Consider the following 20,746-nt stretch of genomic DNA (forward strand, 5'->3'; position numbering starts at 1 on the left):
AGCTGGCTTCTTACTGCCATTTCTCTGAAGCTCAAGCACCCAACTCACACGTCCCCCAACAGAAGCAAACGCTAGAGGACACCCTTGATCCTGAACCACTCATTTAATTTGAAGGCCATCAGTAGCACGGAGCACAGTGGGGCCACAAAGATCGGCACATTTCCCAGACGGAAAGTAGGAAACGAGGATGTTACCCAGTGTATAAAACCATTTATGTGGAGGAGGAAAAATATTTGCAGAAGAATCATATTTTGTGACACGTGAAGATTATACAGAGCTTGAATTTCAGTGTCCACAAATAATTTTTTTTGGAACCCAGCCACGCCCATCGGCTCCTGATCGCGGCTGGCTGGCTCCGTGACCATGTGGTCGAGTGGAGTAGTTGCAACAGAGACCAGACAGCCCACAAAGCCTAAAATATTTACTCTCTGGCACTTTGCAGGAAAGTTTGCCAACTTCTGGCCTGGAGGTAGGAAAGGAGATTTAGTCACGATGTACTTTGAAGCATATGTGTGTGTGCTCGCACGCTGGGAGTGTGCAATCACCCCACTGTTGAAAGTAGTGGTTCTCAAACTCCATGGCCTCAAGAACCCTCTTTCACCTTGAAATTCACTGAAGGCCCAAAAGAGCTTTTGCTTAATCTGAGTTGGATCTATTGATATTTGCCATCTTTGACATTTCAACTATGAAGCATTTAAAATAGTTATTTATTAAGTCATCTAAAGTAACATAAGACTCCCATTACATATGAACATATACACCACATTTTTCGGAAAAATGACTCTATTTTCCAAAACACAAAAATTTCAGCCGAGGGGAGAGTGGCATTCTTTTCCATTTTTACGAATCTCTTTAAGAGCTGGGTTAACAGAAGATGGTAGATTCTCACAACTGCTTCTGTAGTCACTCCACCGCAGCATTACACATCACACAACCTCTGGAAAACTCCCCCATATACCTGTGAGGGAACAAGGGCGAAAAAGACAAATAACATCTTAGAATTATTACGAAAAAAGGTTTGACCTAGAGGATCCTCCAAAGGTTTCTTGGGGGAACCCCAGGGGTCCCTGGGCCACACTTTGAGAACCGTAGGCTTAGAACACAAGGGACATACACATGACAACAGTCGCAGGGGAAAGCCTCTGTGATAAGCTGACTGAGCTGGAGCCAAGATGCCTGTATCGCTTCCCCTTCCTGCAGTGTGACCAGAGCGTCACAGATGGAAAAGGTGAGCACAAAACAGGTCACCCCCTCACTCGTCATGCCAGCCTGGGGGTGGGTGCAGCTGCTCACCTGCAGTGCTGGCGTCCACAGCCCGGGGAGTGGCCAGAGCAGCCCGGGGGGTAGCCGGAGCAGCTCAGAAGTAGCAGTTCCTCCTCCCCGGGGTCCCAGCCTTTCCACCAACCTTGTGTCTTCTTTCCCATTTCCTCTCCTTCCCTCCGCCCTCACCTGTGAGCTGGGGGAGGAGAAGCTGGGTGGCATGCCACCCTGTGCCCTGCATGTGGTAGGGAAGGACCAGAGCGGTTCTCAGTGGCATTTCACAGGGGCACGTCTGTCTGAAATCCTTCCTGTCCCTCGAGGAGCATCTCCCCTGGAGACTGAGCCTCTGATCGCGCCCCTGGGGCCCCCGGCCACCAGGCTGCGCCGGCGCCTGTGGCATCACTTGGGTACAGCTATGTTATCTCCCAGGGAACATAAGAGTCCATCTATTCCCACACCTGCTTTTGCTCTTTTTATTTTTAAATTGTTGTTACTAATATGCTAAAACAGAAGGGCAGTCTGTATGCTGAACACAACCTGAGGACAAAAGCAAACTGTTCTGAGTGTGAAGGTGAGGTCTTTGATGGGCCTGGAGCATGACTAGCTCCATCCAGTATGGCGGACATCTGATAAGAGTACTTTTATTGTCTGCTCACCAAGTCCCAGGCACTGTTTCAGACATTTGAGATACAGAGCACAAATTGGATGTCCTAGTATCTGCTTTTCTTTTTTTCTTGAATTCTAGAAGTCATGGTTTTAAGCTAGGCACGTGGCTTCCCAGTATACAGACAGCATCTGCAACTTCCCTTGAACCCAGGTGTGGCCAAAGGACTAAGTTCTGGTCAACGAGATGTACAGGATGAGCCCTTTGTCTCTTCTTCCTTCCTGCTACCTGCAGTGAGGGTCTGATGGCTGGAGCACCAGTAACCATCTTGGGTCATGGAGTAAAACCACTTGTTGAAGATGATGGAGCAACAAGTTAGAAGGAGCCTGGGTCCCCGCCACTGGGCAATACACCAACCTGGACTGCCAAGCTCCAGTCTTTTGAAGGAAATAACTATTTTTCTTTTAAAGCTGCTGTTTTCTGTCACAAACAGCTAAATATAATCCTAACACAGACCATTAAGAGTTATTACTTTTAATCTGAATAGCAACAATATGACATCAACACATGAGGAAAATGAGGCACTTAGAGATTATATAACTAATCCAAAGCCATGTACCTGAAAAGGGATGAAACCATCATTCTAGCCCAGGCAGCCCAATATTTCAATAAATGACTAGCCTCCTTCCTTTTGGGGGCTGATTTTCTGGCTTCCTTCATATACTGTTCATAAAAATCTGTGACTATTTGATATTGGCTTCAGGAGTAGAAGTGGGTGGCTAACTACAGAATGGGGCAAAAATACCCATATTTATCATATTCTCAGTTCCTGTGAACTTACAGGTACACACACACACACACACGTGTGTGTGTGTGTACGTAGTGATGGTTACATATCCATCTCAGGGTAAAATGTCAGGCATCCACCCAACTCATCAGACTTTTAGACTCTCTACACACTAATCATGATTCTGAACCCACAAATATATCCCATAATAAACAGTCATGTCAAATATCAAATATTTATTGTGCTTCTTTTGTGTCCAAAGGAAACATCCTTTACTGGCCATTGGTCCCGTTTTTCTTTTCCTAAATCAAAAATTAGGTGGCACGTCTTCCCACCAACAGAGGAGATTCTCACACCTGGGCCCCCCAGGTGGAGTCCTCCTTAGACAAAACCACTCAGCTAGCCTCTTGTGAGAACATGGCCAGCTCACAAGCCTGTTGTTTTGCTGTAGACCATTGTGTTAGTCAGGTTAGGCTAGGCTCTACTACAATAACTAATTAACTCTAAAACTTCAGTGCCTTAACATAACAAAGGTTTATTCCATGCCCAGTGTGGGTTGGCCGGGGGCTGAGGCATATTCAATGAGTTAGTACCCTACATCGTCACTTAAAGACCCCCATTGTCACTTAATGTAGCTTGTGGCTGTATTCTTTGGAACATACAACCGCCATGGTTACCATGGAAGGGGAAGAGAATATCCCCTTGGATCTCCCAGCCCCACTGTTTTATGCTTTAACCCAGAAGTAACAGGTCACTTCCTCCTCTTATCATCCATTGGCTAGAATGAGTCACATGGGCCACCTATCTGCAAGGGGACTAGGAAACATGGCAGGGACATGGGATATATGGTGAGCAGGAAATGTCTCTGCCGTCCCATTTAAGCATCAATTTGTCTACAATCAGGTAGATTCCGCTACCTATTGAAAAACATTCTGCGTTCTTTCCTTAATCTTCGGTGGGGACAGGTGGGAAATTCTAAGCTCCAATGAATGAGATACGTAAGGACTTCCATGGGCATCTCTGACCTAGTGATGGAACAAATACTACATATTTGATGGCTAAGAAGCAATTAATTAAGTGGTGGCCTGAAGAGAAATAAGCCAATTGTTCTATATGGGTCTGTCTCCAGGCCATGAAGAAACCTGGGGCAGGACCTGTGGTGCCATCCCCCCCTCCACCCACCATGATCCCCTCCAAAAAAAATGCAAGGAAATAGACACACAGATTTACGGTCTTTGGAAAGAGATGAAATCAAGAGTATGTATCAAGAGAAATGTACATTTTAATTTATACTCCTAGTCTTTCAGTCTAAACACATTTGATTTTATTTAAGAGGTATTGAAGAGAAAAAGCCAGTTTCTCTTTTTTATGGTTGGCCAATTCCAATTAGTATCTAAGGACCTCGTTGAAGCAGGGGCTGGCTTATTTTTGCTCTGGAAGGTAAATCAATCACTCAGACATTCACTTTGTCCCTATTACGTGCCTGCTATAATGCTGAACACTTAGATGAAAAGAAAAATGCGTTGAGCTGCATGCCAATGAGACAGGTGTGGTAGTAAAACATGCCACTTTGTAATGTTTAGAAGAACTCGCCTTCAATGTCATCCCTTCAGAAGGTTGCACACTTATTTCTGAGATGTAGCTGAGAAGGGCTGTGGCATCCTCTTTTGGAAATGTCTTCAGGCTCCAGGTAAGGACTCAGATGAAAACATGGTCCTTCTCCTTTTCTGCCATTATTGTTATCCAGCAGAGTTATCTGTCTTTTTACTGGAGTTGGCTTTCAATACTTTTTGTGTATCCTCAGAAATCAAACATATGCTCAACAGAAGAAGAGTCGCAACACGCAGCAAATACCTAGAAAAATGTGCTGTAGCCTCTGAAGGCGAACCCCAAAGTAGATTGTAAACCTCTATGATAAATTAGGGTTTCCAAAAACAATCTCTCTAATGATAGTTCTCATCCCATATGCTTTTCAAGAAACTTGACACCCCCCCCCCAAGAGGTGGAGTCCCATTCCTCTCCCCAACTCACTTGTAGCCAATAGAATGCATGGAAATGAGGCCGTCTGACTTCAGTGCGAGGAGCCCGAAGCCAGGAAGAACTGGGAGTTGTGAAGCTTGCCTGTGCTTGCCTTTGGCCAAGATGGAGAGTAAAGCCCTCTGCTTCACGGTGGACAAACAGAGAAGCGAAATCTCTAACCAACCCTAGAGGACCCCTAATTTGACAGCATGATACTGAAAAGCATAGCGGAGTTAAGCTCTTTGCCTTCTAGGGGGCAGATGTGCAGGCAGTGGTGGGCAAGTTAAGCCACAGCTCTTTGGGGTTTTGAAGACCTGCCTCCCTAACTAGGCTGACAAAGCCTGCCCTGAGGGATCTGAGAGGAAATGCAGAATAAACTTATATACACGGAACTCTGGGAGCACTGGGTCAGCTCTGGGAGGACATGGTCACATTTCCAGGGAGAGAATGTGCTCCCACCCCGACCCCCGCCCCACCTGGGGGAAGACCCGTCCCCACCAGTCACTCCCCGAGTCTGCAGGAGGGGGTCAGACAGAGGAGGTCATGCTGTTTTCAACAGGTTGTTTTCTACCATAAATTAAAATATTTTATCGTGAGGGAAAAGCCAGACACATAAAAAGGAGAAAATACAAATCACACCCATCCCTGCTCTCCCGACTGAAAACTTTTGGTTTTGCTTTTGGTCTTTTAAAATGTACCATATGTACAGCTTTTCCATCCAAAGTCGTCCCCTTCGCATTACGTGGTAGCCATTTCCCAACGGCCTTAAATCTTAAAAAAGAGTGACAATAATTGTAACATAATACTCCATCATTTGGATGATAACCACTCTGATTACTGGATCTAGAGGCTATCTCTCCAAATTTTTGAGCTACTCCAAACATGGAAAACCTCGTGAGTAAGTCTCTGTGTTCTTATCTGACTGCAGAGCATTTGTAGAAACAGGGAACCAAAACAAAGGGCTATGGCCATTTATAAGGCTCTTGATTAACACTATTATTTGAAGAAAAGTTTCTGTCAGTGAGAACGCCGACCAGCAATGTGCCAGAGTGCCTGTCCCATGGCAACTTAATGGGAAAAATGAATTTTCATTATTGGTTCGATTTACATTTTTTAAATCAATAAATTAGAGTTTTCTACGTGCTTGATGAACATTTGGATTTTTGTTACTTACTCGTGTTCTTGGTCCACATTCATATAGTTACGTTAGCACTTTTCTCCTTGTTTGTTTGGCAATCACCTTTCACATAAAACTAAGATTCTTTGTGATGCTGATCGCTTCAAAGTGTTACTGATGTCTAGAAGTTTTGATGTTTCTGTGGTCCAACCCAATAATCTTTTACTTTTTAACCTACGTGTAAGCTTTTATAAAGTTCTCTCAAGATCTGAAATTCCCGTGTCTTCTGTTTTTATGTTATTCTTGCATATAACTGTTAAGTGCATGTGGAATTTATTTGGGTCTGTGGGGGGAGCTAGGGATTATCTTTAATATCTTCCACATGGTTGGTCCTCACATCATTTATGGACTAACCTCCCTTTCCTTGCGGACCTTTACCACGTACTAATTTTTTATCTCTGTTATCTCTGTGAGGGCCTGTGTTTGAGACGTTCTGTTATACCCGTCCATCTGTTGATGGTTTGATTTGACTACTGAAGTTTTATAGTATCTTTGTCTCTCTTCTTTGCTCTCAAATGGTGTAACATTTTTAATATACTTCTTTCTCCAGACTTTCTGGACCGGATCAAGCTACCAACATTTCCGGAGAAGGAGCATTCCAGGCTGCTGCAGGAACACAACTCTTGTTGACTTGAGTGCTCACCACTGTCTTCTCAAGCAAATAGTCTGGTTTACAACTTTCACCCAGGAATCTGCTCTTTTGATGGTTCCCTCCTCATCCTGCCCTTCGCTTTGGAATGGAGAAGCAAACAGAGGCAGGATGAAGACAGAGCTTGGGCCTTGCCGGACCACCTTGGCAGGAGACTAATTCGTGTGGCCACCTTCTACTTGTTAAGCGTGTCATTTATCTATTGTTGCCAGAAAGCAACACCTTGCGTTTAGCTGTGAACCTTGGCAGAGACACCTGCAAATGGAACTAGTAGATGCTCATGAAAGAACACTCAGCAAAGGGCAGGGGCTCTGTTTGTAACTTTATCCCTAAATTACCTTGGGCATGCTGCTGTCACTCTCTGGAACTCGGCCACACCATCTATAAAATTCCGGACCGGACACCCTCCCAGCTCTAAAACAGTGCAACTGGTCTGAGGCAACCCCTTCCAAATCTTGCGATGAAATCCTCCAGGTGCCTTTGTCTTCCTGAAACCAGCATTTGCCAGAACTTTCCAGTAGCTCTAAGACATCTTCAGACATCTTCGTGTTTTTCCTGAGCCTTCTTGCTTTGTGAATGAATGGTCCTTTCAAGATCCCAGGAAGAAAAGCCTCCCCAAAGTGTGAAGCAGATAAAAAGCAGTAGCTGTACAAGAGAAGAAGAAAGCTGTGGGGGTTTTTTTTTCCCCTTCCTCTCATTAGTTTAACTTCTGACCGATTTAAACATTTGTTACACTTTTCCTGGAAACTTTAAAGTTTAATTTGGAATCCCGTCACGGAGAAAAAATTCTGCTGAGTATATAATGCAAAAATATGGTTGCTAATGAGTGGCACTGATTTAACAGGAAATAAGGAAGAAAAATACAAATTTTGGAAGAAAATAAGCAATTTCACAATATTTCCATTTGCTCCACATCCAACCTCATTGCTTCAGGGGGCAGCTTGGAAATTTTTCTCATGAAGGCACAGTAAATATTCCTGTAGACTGTCCATTTTCTGGCCTGGAAGAAACGGGTAGAGATGACAAATTTCCTAGAACAACTTCTGGGAAACTTGTGTTGATGCTACCTCTGATTTTAAACTCTTCATTCTTTCCTCCAGCAAAAACACACCAAATTGTGCAGTAATGCAGAACAGAGCAAATTCCTGCTTCTTTAATTAAAAAAAAAATTTTTTAAGTGTTTGTGGTTGTTTTGTTTGTATGTGAATGTGGGGGTGGGGGTGGGGGGGGAGTGTTTTAGATACCTTTCGAGATAGTTTAGGGGAGATATCACAAATCACCTTCCTCCCCATTAGAAATTCTGATTTTACACCATTAATTGGCATTTTCAAAACAACAAGTGCCCAACTTGAAGCCTACAAATAAAATACTAGCCCAGATGCTCCTTTCACACTCGCATGCATTTAACACTTCATAAGCAGTTCATTAAACTGATAACACTTTAAACAGTAACACTGCCTCTTTCAGACTCCCTCAGCCTGTCATTTCCCAAGGCACCAAATGAACCCTTCCTAAGCTGGGAACCACAGGAATTTACACCCTTGACGTGTGTCTCTTAATTATGGACACCCTGGTCCCTGGCTGACTCAGAGAGGGCCAGGCTCAGGCCTGCACGGCCCGGTGACCACGCACACAGGGACAGGCTGCAGGGACTGTGCTCCAGGACACGGTGCAGGGAAACAGGCCTCAGTCTCCATCCAGCGCAGCCGCAGGAGCAAGGCTGTCTCACCACTTTCCTGCGACACCTCGGTTGGGTTTCAGCGGAGCCTCTTGGCTCTCCCACACACCTTCCTTCTGACCAGAAACCAGTTTTCCAGGAGTGGATCTTCCCATTTAAAAGGATTTTGGTATGAATGTTCACCCGGTTCCTTCTAAGAGTCATAACCCCCACCGCCCAGGTTCTCTCTAGAAGATGGGAGGCCCTGGCACAGTGTGGGCCCCACCTCCCTGGCACAAACCTCTAGGACCGGGGGTGACTGTGTGATCAGAGAGGCAGCAGGGTGTCTTGGGTCTGGCTACCCGCACACAAGAACCATGGGAAGGTTAGTAGTCCTTGGCTGTTCCCCTTCTGCCAGGCCAGGTGCAGTCGTTCATTCAATTCCACAACAAGCTAGAGCAGATACTGTATGTCTTCTACAGATGAGGACCCAGGGCTTCCCTACCTGAGTCAAAAGATGACGATCATCAGCTGACTCTAGTTACTCCAGTGCAGGGAGCTGTGCTAAGCAGGCCTTTTCCCAGCATCCTCTCCTTCAATACTATCAACTGCCCAGGACTATTATTATCCCCAGTTTGCAAAAGAGAAAAGAGAGGCAGAAAGGCAGGGTGAGTAACTGGAACTCAAGACTTTTGGGATCTCATGGCAGGGCGCTCATAGCACTATGTCATGGCCCCTCTGCGGACACGGGGTGTGCACAGTTAGAGGCTCTCAAAGCCTGGCTCCTGGGGTTTCACCCCGAGGGCCGCAAGAACCCTTTTGCTGTCGCCCCTCCTGCCGGGCCCGAGCCCGAGCCCTACTCGCCCTGGGGAAGATTTCCAGTCCCGCAGAATGATGGGTGACTGATGTGTAACTGATCGGCTGCTGATTAACCTCGTCGGGACTGCAGCGATGCTGGAGGCGACCCGCGAGCGCCCTTCCCAGGCCGGGAGCTCCAGCGGCTGCTGGGAGCCAGGAACCGAACCTCTATTTCCGAGCCTGAAGTCTGGGGCCAGGAGTCTGGAGAAAGCGCACGCGGAGGCTGGACGCACGGAGGCTCCGCGGCCGGGCCCACAGCGCCATCGCGTGGCCAGAATGGACAGGGCCTCTGGGGCCGCCGCTCCGACCCTCTCCAGGACCACAGTTGGGCGGTCATGGTGGATGGGGAAGGACCACCGCATGCTTTTGGAACTTCCTCTGGTCTCCAGCTCTGGGCCTGTGTGGCTGCAACGGCAAAGGTAATGGCCCGGTGTGGGAGTGGGGGGGGGGGGGCAGTGATTCCCGTTTGGCGAAGACTCTTTGGTCAGCCCTGAACTCTCAGCGCAGGGAGCAAGGCTTCTCTGCGTGGGGCAGCGGGTTTGTCAAAGAGAAAGGAAAGGAGTACAGGTGGCAAAGGCTCCCAGGAACCTTCTGCTCCTTCGGAGGATACACGGGTCCCTGAACCCGGGCAAGGTCATATTAAGACTCCTGTGCGTGTTCATTCATTTGTTTTATGGTTCATTCAGGAAGTCAGTTTGCAATAATAAAATGAGCACCTGCTAAGTGCTAGGACACGAGGTGGGTCCTGATGATACAGAAAAGAATAAAAGTGATGGCTTGGAGCACCTTTGCTGGTCAGGTGATGCCACTGGGCTCCTTTTAATTGTGAAATAGTTTCTTCGTTAAGACGTGATGTAACAAGAGCTACAAACCAGTATGTTAACGATCTCTTTTTCAAAATAGTGATGAGGACAAATATTTCAAAACAACTGTTCTGATTGCAGTGTGATACGAAAATAGCTGTGATTTCTGTTGGGAACAGACTCACAGCCACTGCTGATACACTGTGACTTGTTGCCTGTATTCATAATTGAAAAAACTGTTACATTTCAGTTCGAGGTTAGTGAGATTAATGATGTAAATGCTTCCCTGGGCAAGTTCAGGGGCTGCCTGGATTTTATTCCCAGAATCCTTGGTTAAGAAGCCTGGTAGGTGAGCAGACAGTAAATAAGTAAATAAACAGGGTGAGTCTAGATGGCGCTGAATGCTTGGAAGGAAATCAACAGGGTAATTCTGACACTAAAATCAGAAGGGAAGGCCTGTGTCAGGTGGGATTAAGGTCTGTGGGTGATGAAACTTTGATGTTATGAAGCCCCATACAGCCACAGGAAATGGCCACCAGGGGGCCCAATTTAGCTTAAAACCTGCAGAGTCTGAAAATCGGACTCAGGTGCAGAACCTGTGTTTACCCTTTGCCCACGGTGCTCCCCCAGTTCCCAAAGCCCAGTCAGGCTCATTGACATCCTGCCTAGGCCCTGAAGGCATTTGATTATGCAACTTTGCTGTTTGGGGCAACCCTGGCAAACAGCAAGGATCTGCTTGGCAGAACTGAACCCCTCAAAGTTTAATCTAAAGAAAAAACTTAGCATCCCTGAGTCCTATTTGGGAACCAGCCTCTTTAAGGTTTGGAGATCCCTGAACCTTCCAGGTCTCTACTGTCTTTCATTCAAGCTGTGATGCCCCAGGGCCCCCTAAGCGAGTGGGTGTGGGACACCTCTGTTCTCATCCACGGGTTCCCAGCTCAGAAGCAGACATAGGGGCAGGGTTTCGGGGGGTCGCTGGTGAGCCTAGGGCCGGGTCAGAGGCGGCCTTTATGGTTGGGAATGAGACCGAGTGGCAAGCTTGCAGGGTGATGTCAGGGCTGGCACCGGCGAGGAACAACTTTGTTGACAAGAAGATTAATTAGACAAATGTCGTGACCATCAGTTATCACCGCCACCCCCCCCCCAGGTCAGCTCTACTCAAGCCTTTGCTTGAGACTTTTTTTTTTCATCTTTTTAGAAGAAAGCTTAATCTCCTAAGAAGGCAGCCCCAAAACAATTCATGGCGTGCCAGAAAGGGCAAGTACCTACAGGCAGGTTCTGAAGGGAGGGTTCCTGCAAACCGCCAGGCCTCGGGCTGGCCCCGCTGGGGAGCAGCGGGCCTCTGCCTCCTACCTGTACAGACCCGGCCCCAGGAAGCGTGCTGAGCCCTGAATCCGTCCTCAGCACGGAGGACGCCCCGGTCCTGAGCTCTCTTGATCGCTCTTCCTCTCGGCCTTTCATGGGAGAGCGTCCCTGGAGAGGGGCTGGCAGCCAGCCACGCGGGGTCTTCGGAGCCCGGGGCCTTCCGCCACCTACACCTTCCCTCATTTTAAACGGCTTCTTTCTCCCGCCGGCGCCTGCCCCATTGTCCCATTATTGGAAGAGACAATGAATCAGTAAGTCGTTGTGGCCTCATTCATCGTTCAGTAACTAGTCATTGAGTCTATTGTATGCCAGTAACACTGGGGATAAAGGGTTGATCTTGATACATCAGGCCCTTGCCTTGTGTGGGGTGGGGTGGGGAGGGGCTTATATTCTAGAAGGAGAGACACAGCAGTGAGTGAAATAAATGCAAAATGTGCCTGTAGTAAAGGCCCAGAAGGAGCCAAGTCAGGGGATGTGGTGGAGAGGGCCTGGAGGCCACAGCCATGTTGGAAAGGGCGCCCCCAGGCGGTGAAATTGCAGCTGGGGCCTGAGGACAGAGGGAAGCTGGGAGGCAGAACTGGCTTTCTCTCCACAGCAGGGGAGACAGGAGGTGCCAAGGAAGGGATGCTTTGTAAATATCTGTTGACTGGATGAATTAAAAAGTTGTGCCGTTCACACTTTAGTGTGAATTAGAATCTTCTGGGGGCCCTGAGCCCCATCTCCAAGCAGCCTGCTCAGTCCTCTCAGGTCTCCCTGTGGTTCTGCAAAGGCCTCGCAGCCAGGCTGTGGGCACGCAAGGCCAGTGTAGCGTCGGCAGGTGGTCCTGGGAGCTTGTCACAGCCCAGGCCCAGCCCAGGGGAGGCCCAGGTCCCAGGCTGGGTGTGGTCAGGGCACCTGACCACACGGAGGCTCCTCGGCCCAGAAGGTGCAGCGGCAGGTGGAGCTGGCCCTCTCATTACAGGGCCTCTGAAAGCCTCCAGGGTTGGGGCAGGGGTGACAGCACTCGATTGCTTTGTCAGCCATCATCCTCTGAAACTCCCTGAGGTCCCACAGGTCCGCAGCAGCCTCCTGGACCCCCATCTATTGCCTCTTGGACAGAACTGCGATCCCGCCTGCAGGGATCAGCTGAAGGGCCACATTCTACTTTGGTAGCAGACGGAGCTGGGGGTCTGATGGGACGCCCGCCCTGAGCGGCCCCGGGAGCGCAGTGGGATGGCCGGCCCTCTGAGGAGCGGAGCACAGCAGTCAGCACAGAGCACTGGGCCTTCTAGGGCAGGAGGAGCTGGCTTGGCCACCCCGAGGCTGTCCGGGGCCCAGGCAGGAAGGGCCTGCTCTGCCTCCGGAGGCCATGCCCTGTCTTTGGGCGGAGCGCCTGGGGCCTGGTTGTGCCTACCTGGGCCTTACATCCTGTCCTTGCAGAGTTCACCTTCAGTCCACGGAGGCCTGAGTCAGCTCCAGGTCTGCGTGGGCCACTCTCCCGTCGGTCCCTTTTCCTGTGGGTGACAGCGCAGCTGGATGTGTGCGTGGTGGGGACGGGGCATTGACAGAACTTGGCGGGAGGGGACACACCTGTGCCTTCACACACGTGCAACAAGGTCCCTGGTGGCCCCACAAGAGCTGGGGGTGGACCTCAGAGGAGTGGGTCACAGCCCGGCTCCCAGCCCTGCTGTGTTCTGTCAGGCCACGCCAGCGATTTCTAAATTCAAGCCTGGCTTTCCAGGTGGCAGGGAAGTTGTGTTTATCAAGGTAGAAAAATAACACATTTTATCTAACAGCTTGTTGTTTTGATTAGTAACTTTTTAGTAATAGACACATGGTATGAGGCCACTACTTTTGCTCCTGTCCTGGCCTGAAACGTTGGGAAGCTAGGGGACAGTTGGAAAAATTTACCAGAACCAAGGAATCTTCCCTGGGGGGTGGGGGGGGGGGTGATTCAGAGCCCAGAGACTGAGAATTTCCAGGGCTGGCCCTGCCCCCTTTCTGTGTCCTCCCTGACTGGACCTCTACACGGTGGTCCTCCAGCTACAGATGGGGAAGACCAGCCTGAGTTTCACATGCAGATCCCAGGGACTCCCCCAGACCTGACGAGTGGGGTCCAGGGGGAGGGTCTTGGGAACTGTCTTTTGTCTCCACCCCCCAATCGGGTGACTGAAAGGCACTGGGAAATGGGAGCCCTTCGTGGCACCGGATCCGCACTTGGGAAAGGGGATGGAGGTCTCTGTTTCAAGTTCAGCTGGAGAGGTGCAAGCTGGGAATTATCTGCCGTCTCTGAATAGATGTTTGGGGGCCCTGAGGTCAAATACTTGTAGGGAACTCCCCTTTCCAGCTGCACATGGAGGGGCCTCTAAACTCCTGGGGCCCTGCGCAGAAATCACTCGTCGGTCCCATACCCCATTCAGGGACCCCAGAGCTCCGCCTGGCCCGATTCTCTTCCAGGAGGGAGCGAAAGGCCTGTGTCATATACTGACCTGCCACCACCTTGCGACCGTGGGCCTTTTCTTCCCTCTCCAGGCCTCAGTTTCTCCGTGTGCAAAAGGGCTGTAGGTGCGATTTAGAAAGAACTTCCATGTAAGTCATCAAGTCATCCCTCCTAGTCTCAAGAGGGCGCAGATGGACTAGGACGCTTGTTGTTCCTTTGGCTAATGGTTTCTGAAGCACTAGTGACCAGACTGACGTTCAAACAGAAGACAGTTGCGCGCACGCGGTGTTCAGCTGGACGGTTAAGGTGCTGACTCACTCGGTTTCCTGATCTCTGCTGCCCTCTGCTGCCCGGCGTGGGCTAGGACACGCCGATGCCATCAGCAGGCGTGGCATCACAGAACCCCTTTCTTTCTAAGGGGATTTCTTTTTACCTGCAGGGACCTGAGGCTCAGAGTGGGCAGCTCTTTCCTCTGGGCCACACAGCAGGTCTGCAGGGCTGAGTCACAGATGCTCCTGGTGCCCGGACCGGCCGCAGCAGCAGCACCTGGGAACTGGCTAGAAAGGTGGCTTCTGGGGCCTCATCCTAGACCTTCTAAATCAGAAACGGTGGTTGGGGCTCAGTGCTCAGCATTTTAATAAACCCTCCAGGTGACTGTGATGCACACTCTGGGAGAGAACCTTTGCTGTCATTTTGGACATAGAAGTCCAGAGGAAAAGTAGACTTTTTAAGAATCATATTGTGCACCCTTAAAATTAAAATAAGACATGAAAATGCAGAAGTTCGACTACTTGGTTTTTATTTCGTATTTGGGAAGTTCAGCACTGTGAGACGCTGGATTCCCGCAGTACACAAGTGGGCCCAGTTTGAGCTTTTGCAGAGGACAAGACTCCTCCAGGACAGACAAAAAGTCTTCTCTGATCTGGGTGATAGGTGTGCCCCGCCAGTGAGTGACAGAGAGCCTCCGCTGCTGAGCAGGATTTTTGCATTTTGGCGGCAGGGATTTGGACGTTCTGAGACAGTCCTGATTTGAACTCATCCATTCATGCATTTACTCAGTTCACTTATTTAGCAACAGTTTATCCAGCACCAGCTGTGGAGTCTGCAGACCGTGCTGGCTGCTGGGCATTTGCTCCCTCGCCGACGGATGCAATCCAGAGGCAAAGACAGAGAGGAGACCAGAAATTGCACATAAAATGACTTAGCTGAAATTAATGAGCCACAATTGCAATAAGCTCAAGGGTGAGGACATTCTGGGTGCTCTGACGGGCAGGAGGGCACAGCCTAGGGAGAGGGATCATCAAACAGGGTGACAATCATGAAGAAGGTGGTCCCGAGTGCTGTGGAAGAGGGAGGGACTCTTCAAAATGCCCCTTCCCAGGAGGGCTGCAGGGGGAACCCAGAGAAAAGACGTCACAGAGGTCGCAGATTGGTGGGCTGTCTTTTTACCATTAGAATTTAAACATGATTTTATTATGGGACAACTTTTCATTGTGGAAAAAATTTGAAATGTAGATAATATATAGTGAACATCTTATAATTCCGCCATGTAGACATAACCCTTGACAAGTTTGCTGTAGAGCCTCCTGAATTTTGTGTGTCAATGTATGTGACGTTTTACGATACTGGACAGCATATGCTGTATTGTTTGGTGATTCACTTTTTAAACGAACGCCGTACATGGCATCCTTTCTCTCTGTCCTCTCCTCTGTTCATTTGCGGACGTCACCCTGCTAGTACCTGGCTGAGCCAGATGCGTCCAGTGCTTATTTTATTCTGATACCCCTCAGGTTGTCCCCCGCCCCCAAGTCCACCCTGAACCTGTCAGATCACCGGGAGGAGCTTTCTTATTAAAAATACGGTAACGCATGCACCCCAATGTTCGCAGCAGCACTATTTACAACAGCCAAGACACGGAAACAGCCTAAATGTCCATCGACTGCTGAGCAGTTTGCAGAGGCAAAAAGCAAGACCCAAGCTTGGCTGAGTTACTGTGTTGGCCAGAGTGCGGCTCCAGCAGGCCCTCTGAAATGAGCGATGGCACTTCCAAGAGCACAGACTTAGTTCAGATTCTTAACATCACTGAACTCATGTTGGAGTCTTGCTAGAATACTAGCCTCTAGGACAGCTTTCTAGCTGCTTAACGGGACAATGTCTTCTTCTCCTTGGCCTATTCTTGGCAAATATTAGTAACTTTAAGACAAGCAAGGGCTTGTCGTTTAATTAAATTCCCGATAGATGTGCCCTCCAGGCCACAGGGAAGTAAACTTAATCCACAGAACTAAATGTTGCTGTTAGACAGGTGGTTCATAAGAGAACGATCTGTGTCATTTCCCCCCAAATCTGCCTTAAGAAATCTTGTTTCTTGGGCCTTCCTGCTTCCCTCACTCCCTGCCAATTTCCTCAACTGAGCTTTCCCTCTTGATCGCATTGCAGACTTAGTCATCCTTCACTTCTGATTCCTGTTCTACTTCCTGGTTCACCCACATGGGACCATAGGAAGCCTGAGTCATCAGCTGCTGTGATTCCCCGGACCCAGGATCCCCCCTCCACGTGGGATGTGCATGAACGTCTGTCCCCTGTGAGCTCACATCCCCAACAGTAATGCCTACCACGGGCTTAGGACAGAATGGTTCTTCATCTTCCACGTTGCTGAAGCATTAAGGCTCTACATGGTAGAATGCCAAAATACCGGAATAAAGTCAGGGTCTTATTACACCAGGGTGCATTAGGAGGTCCGTGGAATGAAATTAAGATTCGCTTAAAAACGCTGATAATGAAACAGCCCTCGGATTTAAGCTTTTCTATCGCCTACTGATGCCTTTTTATCTCAGAATTGTCAGGAGTAAGACCAAGGCCAGCCTGGGCGACACGAGTGGTACGTGGTCTCCTGGGCCCACCGCCAGGGGGTCTGGGCCCATCAAGGAGCCGCACGGGATGGAGCCTGTAACACCTTCCTGAAAAGAGGGGGGTTCTAGTGCACCTCATCTGAGAAAAGTCACCAAGGGCCTCGCTGATCTGCACCCAGAAAGGCAGCTGGACATCTGAAAAATGTCATCAAGAGTTGGCTTTATAGGCCCAGGGTAGGAGGGGTCAACCTTTTCCTATAAAGGGCCGGGCGGTAAATCGTTTAGGCTTTTTAGGACATACAGTCTGCTGCAAACGCTCAACTCTGCTGAATGGAGGCAGCCACAATGAATGAGTGCACATCACTGTTTCGGTAAAACTCTGCTTACAAAACAGGCAGCCACACCATCAGGTCCGCAGGCTCCAGCCTGCAGCCCTGAACCTGGAGGAACAGGCAGAGGGCAGCGGCCCCGCCCTGCGCAGCCCTCCTCCCACCGCCTCCACATCGGCCCACCTTACTTTGGTTTCATAAAGGCCGTAACTGCAAAGAGAAAACTGATCCAAGCTACACCTCTAAGGCCATGACTGAGGAATGTCTTTTGATCTGATCTTAAATTCACAACTATCTGTTCAGTCCTTCTGAAGCAGTGCACCACGGGGTTCTTAGCAGCCTTCTTGCCTGACTGCATTTGGCTTTGCTAAAAATCAGTATGGAAGACGGAAAAGCTGAAATCAACCCAAATCACCTATGGAACCTGGAACGTCTTTCCTTCTCTTGTACTCAGGCAGCTACTTTTTACCTTGACTGAGTCGCATTTCTCAACGTCCCCTGGAAAACATAAGGAGGGTTGGTGGTGTTTATTTGGCCTTTTTAGGCACAAGAGGCAAATGCTGAAGCAAAATGCCTGAAACTGCCTGAAGGGACCCAGCTGAGAGCCGCAGTCACTGAAAATCCGAGTGGGAGACAAGTGAGGCTTCCGTGGCTGTTGTGCGTGGCGCCGGCAAGGCTGACGGCACAAACACAGGGAAGGCGCCTTTAAAGGCAGGAAAGGCAGCAGGACAAGCTGCTTCTACAAGGTCCCTCGGGCTGGCCCCCCTAACTGGACTCCAGGAGGTCTCAGGAGAACTGCATTCTTAAAGCCCAGCAGCTTCGGTTTCTTTCCTTTAAAACATCAGCACCTTCAAGTATCACCAAGATTCCTCCCCTTTTAACTGAGAGACTTCTTTCCTTCACAAGCGGTTTTGAGTCAAATCAATCACAAGCAGGATCCCAAAGAAACAGCGTCCCAGCGGCTAGCAGGACGTTCTCACCTGTCTGTCACTTCTGCCTCGCAGAGTTCTTTTACTGTGGCAGTTACAAGTTTGCGCCTTAACGTTTACTTCGATCACGAACTGCTGCCGAGGAGAATGGAGTCCTGCGGGCGATCACGAGCTCAGGATGCACTGGAACCCAACACTGTCCTCACGCAAGATGAACTCTCCCGGCGATAAGGAGCCGAGAGAGGGCCTGTTTTCATACCGAGGTCTATTCTGCAGAGAATTTCTGATTAGGTGCATCTGGGAGGGACGGGAGGCTTGTACTGATGCTGCTCTGATATCTTTTTCAGAAGAACAAAATGTCCTGCTCCTACTTTCAAAGCGATGGAAATAACCTAAAGCTATAAAGTAAGCCAGTGGGGAGGTCCAGAGCACAGAGGGCTCCTTGGCAGAACAATGAGCAACAGAGCCGGAAAAGGTAACAGTGAGTGACGGGAAGTCACTCTGCTGAGGCCAGCCAGAGGAAGGGTCTCACCCTGGGCCTCCCTCCCCCAGAAGGCCCCGCTCCCAGACCAGGTCTCCTCCCCTCCACCCAGGCGCCAAGGGAAGGGCCAAGGCCCCGCTGACAAGCACACCTGTGGGAATTGGCACAGGGAGGCGCCCACTGTCCCCGAAGTCACTGTCACTCTCCCAATTCCCACTGCTTGTGTCACCCAGGGAAGCCTCCCTTGCTAATGCACTGGTAACAATGTGCTTAAAGGTCTTCCGTGAAAAGACAAGCTGAGGTTCAGAAAGACTGTGACAGTGATTCTCCTTTGTCAGCTCTTGAACTTGAATGCTAACCAGAGGGAAGTGGAGCAGTTTTAGCTTTGAGCCCAAGGTCACGGAGAGAGGGACGTCTGGTTCTGTTTGGACCGGGACTTTCAGTTGCCTCCTGACAGACACAGACATGGGATCCGTCTTGTCGTGAAGAGTGGCGACTGCCGTCCTAACCAGCTGGTCTGTGACAAATGCCAGGCTCCCGGCCTCGTCTGCTCGGCAGCTCCTGGCCCTCTTGCCCATTCCCACAGTCAGGCAGTGGCTCACTGCCTATTTGTTGGCCTCAAATCCAAAGCCATTTAATTTTCAAATGCTCTGCTCTGGAATTTCTTCTTTTTCCTCTCTGCTTACCAAGACCATTCTTTTCTCCTTTAGCTAGTTGATGGCTGAATAAATAAAATCTATTTTGACAATCATTTAACTAATAAACACTATAAGGAGAGCTGGGTTTGCCCATGGCCTTTAAAAATTCTGATGTAACCTGCCTAGGCAAAGAAAGGGCAAGTAAAGCGAGCCAGTTACAGGACCAACGAACGGGTTTCTTCTAGGACATCGAGCCAAAGCACTGGCCGGGGAACAAGCATTCCTGGGACAGGCCCTTCCTCTCCGTGGATCTTGGTTCCTTGTCCGAGGCGGCAGACTGGTTGAGATCTAAGGGTAGAAACTGCGATCCTGTATAAAAATCATCCCTCCTCGTGGGTGGGAGGGTCCACCCTGGACGTCCAGGAGGAGAAGGGGAGGAAGGCCATTTCCCGTCCTCACCTCCGGAGCACAGGCTAAGCCCCACCCGTCAGGAACTCAGAGGCAGGCCTGCCCGGGAGCAGGGGTTCCGTCCTGCTCTGGGTCGGCACCCACCCCTCCCACCGTCCCCACAGCCGGTTTCTCCGGATTCAGCAGAGCGGCCTGGGCGCTGGAGGGTGGGCAGCTCCACTGACTCCTGGCCTGAGAGAACACAAAGGCCTGGCTCGAGTTTTTTATTTATCATTTCTGTAAGTTATACACATTTAAGTTCTTAGCAATAATTTATAACAGCCATGTCTCATACAGTTCAGTCACTGGAAGAACACAAGGACAGAAAATGAAAGCACAGACTTCAAAACGGAGGTTGCTGTACTGCATCACACAAGGAGTTAGAATCCAGAACCCCAAAGACCCCACACACTGTACAAAACATAAAGCTTAAAATTTCTCTATCAGCATATGAGCCTGAAGGTACAAAACTGAGTAACTGCCTGCACCAGGAAATCACCAGTTCTGTTCTCAAGGTAAGAAAACAAGGAATGCTGTGTCATTTTTACCGTTTAAATGTTTCTGCTCTGTTTGTATCTGGAATGACTGTATCAAACACAAGCGCAGCACATATTTCAGAATAGGCCTCACAAACCGCTTTTACTGTGGATTTAAATCTAGTCAATGAGAAAAGTAATTCAGCTGCTTGAATTTTTAAGTAAAAAAAATTAAAAGCATTTCCAGGGACTCTTAAAGCTCTATCTCCAAAAGTATAAAATGTCACCCACTTTCAAAATCTGAAGCTCTGCCGTCCTTCTCTGAGATACACACAGGACCTAGAACCTGCTCCTGATGGCCCAAGTGTCCATGCATTGCGTGTCCAAGTGCTGAAACAGCTCCCAAGGACCCGGGAAGGGACGGCATCCTCACGAGTCCGGACGGTGTGTCCACAGCCAGACCAGAGCCCCGGTCCGCAGGCTCTCGAGGTCAGGTTCCCTGGACACATTAACCTGTCACTCTTCAGTCACTTCCTGCCTGGGGGACTCCAGCTCCTTCAACAAATCTCTGCCAGCAGCTCTAGCTTTAGAAGCAAAAAGAATGGCTCCCTGTTTAAAGCCAAGGTTCTTCAAACTTCGGGCATAATCTGCATATATCACAGAGATGAGTTTCTGTAAACCACTGTTAAGGAAAAGAAGGCATCCACCAGGCTCCCACGGGCAGGAAAGGAGGGCCAGCCCTGCCGGGCTGCCCAGGAGGGACCGAGGGTGTCCTTGGGAAGGCAGCATGGGAGAAGCACAGACACGTCTCCCCAGGGTGGGACGGTTCCTAGCTGGGGGGAGGGCAGTTCCTAGCTGGGGGGGGGGGGCAGTTCCTAGCTGGGGGGAGGGCAGTTCCTAGCTGGGAGGGGGGGCAGTTCCTAGCTGGGGGAGGGCAGTTCCTAGCTGGGAGGGGGGGCAGTTCCCAGCTGGGGGGAGGGCAGTTCCTAGCGGGGGGGG

At 49.6% G+C, this 20,746-nt stretch overlaps 1 protein-coding gene and 2 long non-coding RNA genes across 7 annotated transcripts in view; 1 reads left to right on the top strand and 2 right to left on the bottom strand.

Annotated features, from left to right (window-relative positions):
• Positions 1-7,671, top strand: part of LOC116666964 — a 300,767-nt gene extending 293,096 nt beyond the window's left edge. For all 4 annotated transcript variants that reach the window (XR_004323761.1, XR_004323760.1, XR_004323759.1 and 1 more), the window contains one exon: positions 6,398-7,671. This is a non-coding gene — a long non-coding RNA (uncharacterized LOC116666964). The remainder of the gene's footprint in view (positions 1-6,397) is intronic.
• Positions 827-13,782, bottom strand: LOC116666966. The gene is made up of 3 exons (XR_004323762.1): positions 13,648-13,782; positions 12,573-12,672; positions 827-958 (listed from the first exon to the last, which is right to left on the bottom strand). It is a non-coding gene; the product is annotated as an uncharacterized LOC116666966 (long non-coding RNA).
• Positions 13,783-19,480: 5,698 nt separating this feature from the next.
• The window catches only part of WDR11 (WD repeat domain 11), a 48,291-nt gene continuing 47,025 nt past the window's right edge, over positions 19,481-20,746 (bottom strand). For both annotated transcript variants that reach the window (XM_006192916.3, XM_014566235.2), the window contains exon 29: positions 19,481-20,421. In XM_006192916.3, coding sequence (XP_006192978.1) covers positions 20,264-20,421 — 158 coding nt within the window. In that variant the 3' untranslated portion in view covers positions 19,481-20,263. The remainder of the gene's footprint in view (positions 20,422-20,746) is intronic.

This window comes from Camelus ferus, chromosome 11 (genome assembly GCF_009834535.1).
Source record: "Camelus ferus isolate YT-003-E chromosome 11, BCGSAC_Cfer_1.0, whole genome shotgun sequence".
Classification (NCBI taxonomy): domain Eukaryota; kingdom Metazoa; phylum Chordata; class Mammalia; order Artiodactyla; family Camelidae; genus Camelus; species Camelus ferus.